This window comes from Eriocheir sinensis, chromosome 16, assembly GCF_024679095.1.
Source record: "Eriocheir sinensis breed Jianghai 21 chromosome 16, ASM2467909v1, whole genome shotgun sequence".
NCBI classification, from domain to species: Eukaryota; Metazoa; Arthropoda; class Malacostraca; order Decapoda; family Varunidae; genus Eriocheir; species Eriocheir sinensis.
In genome coordinates, this window is record NC_066524.1 from 15,918,629 (window position 1) to 15,930,292 (window position 11,664).

The 11,664-nt window shown below is 42.2% G+C and overlaps 1 protein-coding gene across 12 annotated transcripts; it reads right to left on the reverse strand.

The window, feature by feature from the left end:
• Positions 1 to 1,994: 1,994 nt before the first annotated feature.
• On the reverse strand, positions 1,995 to 11,193 carry LOC126999395 (coiled-coil domain-containing protein 38-like). Of its 12 annotated transcripts, none has more exons than XM_050861961.1 (10): positions 10,708 to 11,193; positions 7,785 to 9,227; positions 6,995 to 7,138; positions 6,317 to 6,484; positions 6,111 to 6,235; positions 4,942 to 5,128; positions 4,213 to 4,335; positions 3,605 to 3,817; positions 2,748 to 2,921; positions 1,995 to 2,164 (listed from the first exon to the last, which is right to left on the reverse strand). In XM_050861961.1, exons 2-10 carry the CDS (start codon positions 8,823 to 8,825, stop codon positions 2,117 to 2,119), a joined length of 2,223 nt encoding a protein of 740 aa, XP_050717918.1. In that variant the 5' UTR covers positions 8,826 to 9,227; positions 10,708 to 11,193; the 3' UTR covers positions 1,995 to 2,116. The 12 variants fall into 12 exon arrangements, with proteins under 12 accessions (XP_050717918.1, XP_050717916.1, XP_050717922.1 ...); XM_050861959.1 differs by having other exon boundaries at positions 7,785 to 9,277; XM_050861965.1 differs by having other exon boundaries at positions 7,785 to 8,834; positions 10,704 to 11,193.
• Between the last annotated feature and the right edge of the window lie 471 nt (positions 11,194 to 11,664).

Below are 11,664 nucleotides of genomic sequence, written 5' to 3' on the forward strand. Positions count from 1 at the left end.
CTGGAATTAAAAAGACACCGCCACATGAAACTGATCTCTCTTTTGGCCACACTTCTTTACTTGCTTTTATAGGAGTGGTGATTTGCTGGCTTTATTTTTCTCATCTCAAAATTACAAGCCACATATCTTAATAAATACTGATATGACATTTAAAAACTCAGTCGACAATCCGAATATTCATTGTAGCATTAGAGAGATGTGATAAACCTTGAAATACAACACCTGCTTCATGGCAACATTGGTGACACTCTAGTGGGAAGTTGCTAGTCATGCTACACAGTTCCAAGGCCTGAGTGGCACCCTCTTGGCACACTCCTCCCTCAGCACAGTGCCAAAACCTGACAATGCTCATACTCTCAACCAGGAGTGTTCCTTTAAACTTACAGGGAGGAGAGAAGAAAACGAGAGGGAAGGACCTGAAAGAAAGTGTCAGAAGAAGCAAGGATTGAATGTATAATTGTATGATTGTATGCAAACTATGAGAGGTTTGCTTTGAGGTGGACAGCATAGAACAAGAGGGAAGGACCTGAAAGAAAGTAAGTGAGAGAAAGGCATGAAAGAGGAAAGGATCTGCAAGAATATTAGAAGCAAGGATTGTATTTGTGATTTCATGTAAAGAGCGAGGCATGAGAGATTTACTTTGGAAAGATACAAGAAAACAAGAAGGCATATATGAAAGAGAATGTTGGAAGAAGCAAGGATGTATTCGTGGTTTCATATAAAGAGCGAGGCATGAGAGATTTACTTTGGAAAGATACAAGAAAACAAGAAGGCGCATATGAAAGAGAATGTTGGAAGAAGCAAGGATGTATTCGTGATTTCATATAAAGAGCAAGGCATGAGAGATTTACTTTTGGTGGACAGAAAACAAGAGGGAAAGATATGAAGGAGATTATTAGAAGAAGCAATGACAGTAAGCATGAGTCTGTAAAAAAGAAAGAGAATACATTTGAATAAGCAATGACTTTACGCATAAGAATTCCCAAAAGAGCAAGTATGAGAAATTTACATTGGAGAGAACAAAAGAAAACAAGAGGGAAGGATTGGAAAGAGAATAGAAGAGGCAAGAATTGTATGGATGAGTCTGTAAAAAGAAAGAGAATATATTTGAATAAGCAATGACTGTATGCGTAAGGATTCCCAAAAGAGCAAGAATAAGAGATTTACATTAGAGAGAAAAGAAAAGAGGGAAGGATTGGAGAGAGAAAAGAAGAGGCAAGAATTGTATACATAAAGAGTTCATAAAAAGAGCAAGGTATAAGAGATTTAATGATTATTTATGCCATTATCCTGTGTCTTCACATGTGTAAAATTATCCAGAGCTCCATCTGTCCTGTCTACAAGAGCCTTTTTTGATGATAGCCAAGATCATTTCAACCCTCAGAATACATATATATTTTGCATATCCCAAGACTATAATGTTATTCTTTTATATACGTTTCTATCTGTTGTAATGTTGTGCAAATAAATTATCGTTATATTACCACGTGGCTGCTGTGAATTACCTGTGTGTGAATGTGATGTGTCTGGGAAGCGTGACACGGCTGGTAAGGATGAAGGAATTAATATTAGGAAGGTTAGAGCCACTTGGTTATTTAGAAAGGGAGGTACTGGTGGTTCTCATACTTTGTGGGTTTTTAACTTTGCGAATCTTGCGAATATTTTTTTACCGAAGAACATAAGAACGTAAAAAGTCTGCAAGAGGGCGGTAGGTAGCTAGTTTAATGCCCAGAGTTACCATTACTGTAGAATGTTTTAAATAAGGTAATATGCTGTAATTATGTTATTTTACCTTATTTATATTGGGTCTTACATTGGATTACTGGACCTCATTCCTGTATGTGTGTTACTTTCCTTCCCTTCTTTCTCTTAACTTTCCTTCTCTTTAATTCTTTTTATTTTCTATTAATTTCCTTCCCTTCTTTCTTTACTTCTTTTCCTTATCTTAACAGGTGAGTGACATTTCCTTTGAACTTTTTAAATCAAACTTCTCAGAAAACCCGTCATTTTTAATCGGACAAGAACAACAATAATTAAGTTAACAAATACTTTTTCACGTATAAAATTAAAAAAATGTTTGTACTATGGAAGGTGAGTGATGTACATAAAAACGAACCTACCCCTTCTCCATAACCTTGATTCTTTGCTTCAGGTACCGAACAGCCTGAAAAAAAGAAACAGGAAATTAAAAAAGTGTTCAAATGTGTGAGCGCCAACAGCTTGCCTTGTATTCCTATAGTTTGACACCCTTCCTCTCCTCTCCTTCATACCCTCCTCCTATCTACCTGTCTCCCTTCCTCCCATCCATTCCTCTTCCTCCTCCCTTCTTCTCTCCTTCTCCTTATACTTATCTACTTGTCACTGTCCCTCCCATCCATCCCTCCTCTTCCTCCTCCTTATACCTATCCACCTGTTACCCTCCCTCCCATCCGTTCCTCCTCCCTTCCTCTCCTCTCCTTATACTTATACTTATCTACCTGTCACCCTCCCTCTCATCCGTTCCTCCTCTTCCTCCTCCCTTCCTCTCCTTCATACCCTCCTCCTATCTACCTGTCTCCCTTCCTCCCATCCATTCCTCCTCTTCCTCCTCCCTTCCTCTCCTTCATACCCTCCTTCTCCTACCCTTTATACCTATCTCCCTGTCTCCCTTCCTCCCATCCACTCCTCCTCTTCCTCCTCCCCTCCTTACCCCCCATGCCACTCCCATCCCACCCTCCCAGCAAGATGCCAAACTTCCGAGAGCGTACCTTCTTGTATTCCGAGATCTGCGCCCTGGAGTGAGTCTGTATCCGCCTGATCACCTCCTCGTAGTGTCTCCTCAGGTCTGCCAGGAGGAGGCGAGTCTTCTCCTGGTGGTGCGCGAGCGAGGCCGACACTGCTGCTGACGTCTCCTTCTCCATGTCTAACTGGCAGCCCAGGATCTGAAGGGATGTGATGAGCATTACTATCGTTTTTTCTTTCTTTCCTTTTTTTTACCGCAAGGAAGGCTGCCCAAGGGAAAAAACAAAAACAACAAAGAACATCGCTCCCAATCCTATCATTGTCCAACCCAATAAGAGAAAATAAGGCTGTTAAACAAAACAAAGAAGAAGAAGAAGAAGAAGCATTGAGTGTCTGGGAAAGCTGAATAATATGTAAAGGAGTGAAATTAATGACTATATAATATTCTTCCAATTTGAATGAGAGAAGTGTAATAAATATCCATGTAATATTCTTCCGATCTGAGTGAAAAAGTGTAATAAATGACAATATTCTTCCAATTTGGATGAAATGAAGGAAGAAAGAAAAACAAGATTGGATTTGAAGATGGAAGGGAGGGAAGAAAGGAAGGAGAAGGAGGAAAGAAAGAAAGAAAAGATTGGATTTGAAGATGGAAGGGAGGAAAGAAAGGAAGAAGGAAGAGGAAAGAAAGACAAGATTGGCTTTGAAGACTGAAGGGAGGGATAGAGGGAAGGAAAGAATAAATGAAAGAAGAGTAATAGTTTTTTTACAGTACAGGAAGCAACTCAAGGGCAAAAATAATTGAGAAAAAAAAAGCCTGCTAATCACTGCCCCTGAAGTGTAATAAAGAAGAGATGGCTATGTAATATTCTGAGTAGCTTACAGTTTGTTTCTTCTGCTCCTCCAAGGCCTCCAGCTGCTCCTCATACCCCCTCAGCCGCACCAGGAGGCTTTTCTTCTCCTGTAGGGCCTGCGCTTCCGAGAGTCTTAGCCGAGCGTTGAGTGACCCAAGCTCATCTTCCTTCACTGACAACTTCTTACTGAGGTCTGATTCTTTCTTCTGAGAGTCAAGGAGTTTCTGCTTCAAGGCAATATTCTGAAGAGACAGTAATTCATGAGTGGTAGAATCTCACACACAACATTTACTGAATTTAACCTGGTAGCAGCGACAGGTCAAATTTGTGGTTTTACCGTGTACCAGCGACGGTCCAAATTTTTGCCATGATAAAAAATATTAAAAAATGATGCATAAACTGATCACAAATGCGTTGATATATATTATGAAATGGTTTGCGTGAGTGATGATTTTTTCTCATTTTTCTCATTTAGAGGTGCTTTTAAGAAACATGATCCCCGCAGCTACCAGGTTAGAAAACATATGGGCTTTTTATCATTATTGTTTCCTTTTTTTGGCCCTTGAGCCGTTTCCTTTACTGTAAAAAAAAAAATATGCAAAGTTTTGAGGTCTGAGATACAGTGTCCGTCCCTTACCTCCTTCAGCGCCTGGGATAGTTTCTCCTGCAGAGCGACCACAGTGACTCCCAACCCCTCACTCCCGTCACCACTCTGCATCCTCAACAGCTCAAGTTCAGTCATGGATTTAGAGTGCAGATCCTGACACAGAAATACAAGGACAAAATATAGAACTGGTGATATAGAAACCTAACCAAACCGTCACCACTCTACATTCTCAGCAGCTCAAGTTCAGTCATGGATTTAGAGTGCAGATCCTGACACAGAGATACAAGGACAAATATAGAACTGGTGATATAGAAATCTAATATAGAACTGGTGATATAGAAACCTAACCAAACCGTCACCACTCTACATTCTCAGCAGCTCAAGTTCAGTCATGGATTTAGAGTGCAGATCCTGACACAGAGATACAAGAGCAAATATAGAACTGGTGATGCAGAAACCTAACCCCCAAAAAAGTAGTTCTGTTATGTATATTTCCCAACTCCCTTTTCCTTCCTTCACTCTTAGTTTCCACCTTCAAATCCAATCTTTTCCTTCTTCTACTTCCTTTTTTCCCTCCTTTCCACCTTCAAACCTAATCTTTTCTTTCTCTTTTTCCTTCTTCTGCTTCCTTTTTTCCCTCTTTTCCACCTTCAAACCCAATCTTTTCTCCCTTTCCTTCCTTTCTTCCCTCCCTCCATCTCTCCCTTCACATACCATATACCATTAATCTGACAAACATATTTCCCACATAGTAAATACCTGGAATGTGTCGTTAATCAGTTTTCTCTGCACCACTTCTGCTTCATGTAACTTCTTCTGTAGTCTCTCAGTTTCCCTCCTCCAGAACTCAACCTCCTCCTGGAACTTTTTCTTCAGCAAGTCCACGCTAAGCAGGTCCTCATGTAGTCTGCTCCCAGTCTTACTAGGCTCACCATGGTTCCTTTGGCTAGCGTATGGAACCACAAAAGGAAAACAAGTTAGAGTGATTAATTGATTGATTGGATTAAACTCATGGTGCCGCAACTGCATTGGTCATGTGACGCCGAATAAAAATTACCTCGCATAAAATCGTAAAATCATAAAAAGTTAAAAATCGTAAAAAAACAAGTTAGAGAAGAAAATATATGATAGCTGGATATTTTAATGGAAACTATCAGCTACTTTAGGAGAATATGCATACAAGATCACCGTAAATTAACAGCGTCTTAGAAATAATACGATAGCTAAGAGTTTTAAAGGGAACTATCAGTAACTTGTGAAGAATATGAATACAAGATTAAATTAACAAAGAAGTAACTTATCAATATTCAATCAGATTTTTTTATAGAGGATGGTGAAGGAAATGGAGGTATACGAAAAGAGACTAGATGGAAGACCAGGGAGAACATGGAGAGGAACAGTGCAATAAGACCTGGAAGTGTTAGAAATAGAGGAAGGATTGGCACTGGATCGAGCAAGATGGAGGAGGATCATTGCAAGTCCGACCTCAAGAACGGAAGATGGACCATAAATTAAGAAGAAGAAGAAGAAGAAGAAGAAGAAGAAGAAGAAGAAGAAGAAGAAGAAAAAGAAGAAGAAGAAAAGAGAAAAAAGTAGATGAAGAAGAAAAAGAAGAGGAAAAAAGTAGAAAAAGAAGAAGAAGAAGAGGAAAAAAGTAGAAGAAGAAGAAATCACTTTGTATTCCCTTCTCTCTCTCCTCTTCCTCCATTCCTCTTTCCTTTTCCTTCCTCCTTTCTTCAATCCCTTCCTTCTACCATATAAAATTTCCTCTACCTCCTCTCCCTCTTTCCCTTCCTTCCTCCATATCCTTCCATTCTCTCACCATCTACCTTCTTCCTCTCACTCCTCACAGAAAACGAAGAGAAGGACGAAGAAGGAGAAAAAGAAAGAGCTGTAATAAAGATGATCCCAGTTGGCAGACACAGTACCTGGCCTCCCCCTCCGTGGCCTCCCTCCCTGCCTGCAGCGAGGGAATGCCGGCCGCCAGCCCCCCGCTCCTGTCAGCCTCGGAGATGGAGTCCTCTAGGGATGCCTCAACGATTCTCTTCTCTGCCTGGAAACAAATCCTATAATCAGAAGCATTTCCTATGTAACAGCAAAGGAGACAGGCAAAACTAAAACCATCAAAACTTACTCGTAGTTTGTTGATGGTTGAGTTCAGCTCCGATATTTGAGATTCATGTTCCTTTTCCATCATCACAGCTCTGAGTCTTGTGGCGGTGAGCACTTCTGAGATTCTTTGCTCACAGTTCTTCGCTGCTGCTGCCTGAGCCGACCTTGTCTGCGCCTCAGCTTCCTCTATCTGTAAAAAACATTGATACTTGCCAGGCATATGTATGGCTTATCATCAACTTGATTTAGAGATACACATTACTAAGACCTTTTTTTATGTAGATTACTGTACGTTGAGTTCCAAGGTAGTATTAGTATTAACCCCTTGACTGCAGATTTCCTACAAGACATCACCAAGCTACAGGAATGGAACAAAAAGTGGCTGCTACAATTCAATGAAGAAAAATGTAAAGTCATGCACCTTGGGAGGGGATATCCAGCATACCAATACAACATGGGAAACACTCCACTATCCACCACAGAGGCAGAGAAAGATCTGGGACTATATATTACCAGGCTACCAGTGAAAGCCAAATCCGTGCCCATCGCAGCGGACGGGTTAAATACTTACATTATTATTATTATCATTATCATTACGAGAAGTGGCCAACGTTACTCCTTAAAAGGCATTCCAGTACGAGCATGAATTTTGAGCGCTGTTTATGCAAGCCAACAGGAGACAGTAGTGACCCCTCAATACCTTTTTCTGGCACTCAGCTCTTAGGGCCGCTAGTTCTTGCCGGCACTTCTCCTCCTGCTCCCTCAGCCTCCGTTCATAGTGCTCAGCATCCTCCCTCGCCACAGCATTATGCCTCGACAACTTGAGCTCCAACTCTTCCACCATCTAATAGAGCAGAGAGAGTATATGTGAGTGAATTGTATAACATAGCGTTGACCCATATTCTCAAACATTTTCGAACTCACACACCCACATATGATAAGGCATTTGTAGAGGTTGTAGGTGTGTATTTCCAGCAGGCTTTTTTGTAGTGGACTTTCTTTGTTGTTATTTATTTTGTCTTTGAGCTCTTCCTTTACAGTAGGAAAAAATGGGTAGCCTTATGAGTCTGGTGATAGTATGGCAAGGCTTCTGCACCATGAACATGAAAAAAAAGTAATGAGAACCTGACTAATCTCCTTTGTGGCCTTTGGAAATATATATTGTGAGAGTCGAAAGCATCTGTGAAAATGGACTCAAGTCTCTACCAATATCCTTTATCCTCTACTGGACAGGTCATTTATTTTTTTATTTTTTTTACAACAAGGGAGACAGCTCAAGGGCACAAAAGGAAACAAAATTAAACAATAATAAAAAAAAAGCCTGCTACTCGCTGCTCCTACAATGAATCCAAAGAGGTGGCTGAAAGAGGGGTCAATTTCGGGAGGAGAGGAGTCCTGATACCCTCCTCTTAAAAGACAGGGAGGATTTTAAAATATTAATGTAAAAAAAATCAGTATATTCACAAGACATTCAAATCATACAAACTCACCTCAATCATCAGCTTCAGTTTTTCATGATAGATGGAGATTCTGGCACTGGCTTCCTGCTCCTTTTTCTGAAGTGCCAGGGCTAATTTTTCTCGACTGAGATGATCCTGGTGGTACTGAAGTGTCTGCATCTGCGACCCCACAATGCTTGATATCGCACACTCGTAATGCCCAACGATGCTGCTGCTCAGAGCTGATAAATTACACGGATCATGAAAGCTTTTATGCTGACGACACGAGACATCCAGTGAGTTACGTCCGGACAGCCTCGAGAAGTTATGCACGTCCATCTTTATACCTATCGGACTCTTCACGTTGACTTTGGAGAGTGATTCTGTATTGTGAGCTTGACCTGACATCTCCTCGCTCAAATAAACCCTGTCCTCAAATCCTTCGAGAGAGTTGATGAGAGTGTAGAGTCTTTCGCGCACTCTGTTCTTTAGCTTCGGACTGACAGGCACGTCGAAAAGGTTCTTCTTGATGGATGCCGACGCACTCGCCTCCATGACACACTGCTGCTGGAGAGTGTCGGAGAGTGACTGATTCCTGGAGACTCGTGAACTGGAGACATCATTCATTAGCTTATACACAAGAGGGTCCTTCTCGGAGACATCACCTCTTGCTCGGATTTGCGTCGCATGTAACCTGGAGCTCAGTTCACTGCTCTCCTCATCTGACGTTAAACTCTCAGCCTGGTGGTCCGTCAAGCATTCCGGTTCGTCAATGGAGGAGAGCAACGGGTCTTCAAGAATCATCTGACTTGATAAAATTTCATACTCACTCCCCCCGGTAAGGTCCAGGAGCTTCTTTTTTGGCGTCGATGTCATGTACGGTGAGTCTGCCGCTCTCCCGTGGCTCCTCCTGGGCTTGTGTGAGGCATCCAGGCTGGGGCATAGCCCTGAGTCCTGGCATGTATCAGTGGGGGATGCCTCAGAGAACTGCCGATTCCCTTGTTCTTCAGTGCTGTTACCTCCTGCTGCCATGCCCTTCAACACATCCTCCTGCCCTGTGGTTATTTGAGGATCTATCTTTGCACTCTCCATATCTGTGTTCTGTAATTTTGTTTATATCTTAGCATGGAAGAGTTATTAGTACATATATACTGTTCACACACTCTATTTTCTGTTATATTAATGCACTCTCCATTTTTATGTTCTGTAGTTTCCTTTATTTCCTTGTATGGGAGATTTATTAGTCCATTTAGATCATTTACACCCACACACTTGTCTTATACATTTTAGAACCCCACTTCTATGTCCTGCAAACTCCTTCCTTTCCATGCATGGGAGAGCTATTGATAAATGTGCATAGCTCACACACACCCTATTTTCTGATATACTTCTGCACTCTTTTGTCCTGTGATTTCCTTTCTTTCCTTGCACAGGGAAGCTATTAAGGTATATATATTGTTCATCCTACCGCCGTGTTCTCAAGGGAAAGGCCACCTGTAATGGGATCAGCCAGAGGGACACTTGATTTGTCTTTGCACTATTTCCTGTTGTCATACTAGAAAAATTAGTACCCTGCCCATCCCCACATGGAGAGGAGGCCATCAAGAGTCAGATACACCCCAGGTTTGGCAGAACATGTTGCAGAAAAACTCTCTCTTCGGTGATACAACGGCTAAAAACTGTTGAGGCCGAACATTTCATCAACTTTGGTCCCGGGCTTTTCAACTGCCTGCCAAGAGAAATCAGGGACATGACAAAATGCACTATAGATACATTCAAAAGGAGGCTCGATACCTTCCTAAAAAACATACCGGACGAGCCTCCTATTCCACACAACCCATCTCCACGGGGCACAGTATCAAATTGTATAATTGACCAACTACAGTAAAAAAAGAAAGAAAAATGTGGAGGCGGTGGACTTTCAAGTTGGCCGTGGTGATTCAACCAGAACTTCCGACATGTAAGACAGGTAAGTAAAAAGGTGTAAAGTCAGGTGTGGGGATGACGGGAGGAGGTCAGGTCATGGGGGGCGCCGAGGTTTGTTTTGAGGTAAAAGGTGTGTGTGACAAGAGATGGAAGGTCAGGTGTGGGGATGACGGGAGGAGGTCAGGTCATGGGGAGCGCCGAGGTTTGTTTTGAGGTAAAAGGTGTGTGTGACGAGATGGAAGGTCAGGTGTGGGGATGACGGGAGGAGGTCAGGTCATGGGGGGCGCCGAGGTTTGTTTTGAGGTAAAAGGTGTGTGTGACAAGAGATGGAAGGTCAGGTGTGGGGATGACAAAAGGAAGGTCAGGTCATGGTGAGCGCCGAGGTTTGTTTTGAGGTCAGAGGTGTGACAAAAGATGGAAGGTCAGCTGTGGGTGTGACAGAAGGAAGGTCAGGTCACGAAGGGCGCTTGTTTTGAGACAGGAGGATGACAGAAGGAAGGTCAGGTCACGGAGGGCGCTTGTTTTGAGACAGGAGGATGACAGAAGGAAGGTCAGGTCACGGAGGACGCTTGTTTTGAGACAGAAGGAAGGTCAGGTCAGGGAGGACGCTTGTTTTGAGACAGAAGGAAGGTCAGGTCACGGAGGACGCTTGTTTTGAGACAGAAGGAAGGTCAGGTCACGGAGGACGCTTGTTTTGAGACAGAAGGAAGGTCAGGTCACGGAGGACGCTTGTTTTGAGACAGGAGGATGACAGAAGGAAGGTCAGGTCATAAGGGGCCCTTGTTTTGAGACAGGAGGAGGATGACAGAAGGAAGGTCAGGTCATAAGGGGCCCTTGTTTTGAGACAGGAGGATGACAGAAGGAAGGTCAGGTCATAAGGGGCCCTTGTTTTGAGACAGGAGGAGGATGACAGAAGGAAGGTCAGGTCACGGAGGACGCTTGTTTTGAGACAGAAGGAACGACAGGTCAGGAACTACTTATTCTTCTTTTGACCTGTACCGCTTTCTATCACTTCGTATGTCCTTCTTCTCCTCCTCTGCTTACTGACACGCCTTGCTTTTCAATGGCGACACACTAATAATTAAATTTTCTTCACTATGGCAACGCCGAGGTTTGTTTTGACGCGGCCTCTTGGATTCTCTCCCTCCTCCTCCCTCTCAGCTGCACCGTTGCCAGATTATCGTACTCAGAGCAGCGTATTTACCGGTTTCTGGCCCATTACTGTTGCCAAAAAGCACCAATAATTAACCATTTAAACGGTAAACATATATGAAGGCAGTTATTTGGGGGATGAAAGGAGTTTTTGGGTCGTAAATCAGCAAACATAACAGGCAGAGTACGACAATCTGGCAACATGGCTCAGCTGTCATTGTCTGGCGAGATATTACTTGAATTGAATTGAAATATTGATTGATAGTTTATTGTTGCAAGTAAAACAATAAAGGAGAAGGGAGGAGCATGCCATCCCAACCCCCAGGCATATTACTTATTTATGGGCTTTTAACATTTTAATTATGTCACTCCTGGTTTTAATAGATGGGGTTTTCGTTATTATATCATTATTACATATCCTCCTCCCTCTCAGCAGTCATTATCTTGCGAGATATCACTTATTTATGGGCTTTTAACATGAAATCACGGTTTATTTTATGTCACTGCAGGTTTTATTCATGTTTTACTTAATTATGATAGATGGGGTAGGTGACATCTTTTCGTTATTATATCATTATTATATATATTCACCTCCCTCTCAGCAGTTGTCTTGCGAGATATTATATTACAATAAGTGCCATGGTTTGAAGTATATAAAAGCGTTGAGAATTAAGGGTCAGACTAATGTAGCTGGCAGGGTCATAAAACTGCCCCTGGAAATGCCCATAAATTCCACGAAAGCCTTGTTGAATATATGTCACTTGGGCGCTGGAAGGCTTAAGAATATAATTATGATAAGTGCCATGGTGTGAAGTATATAGAAGTGTCGAGAATTAAGGGTCAGACTAATGTA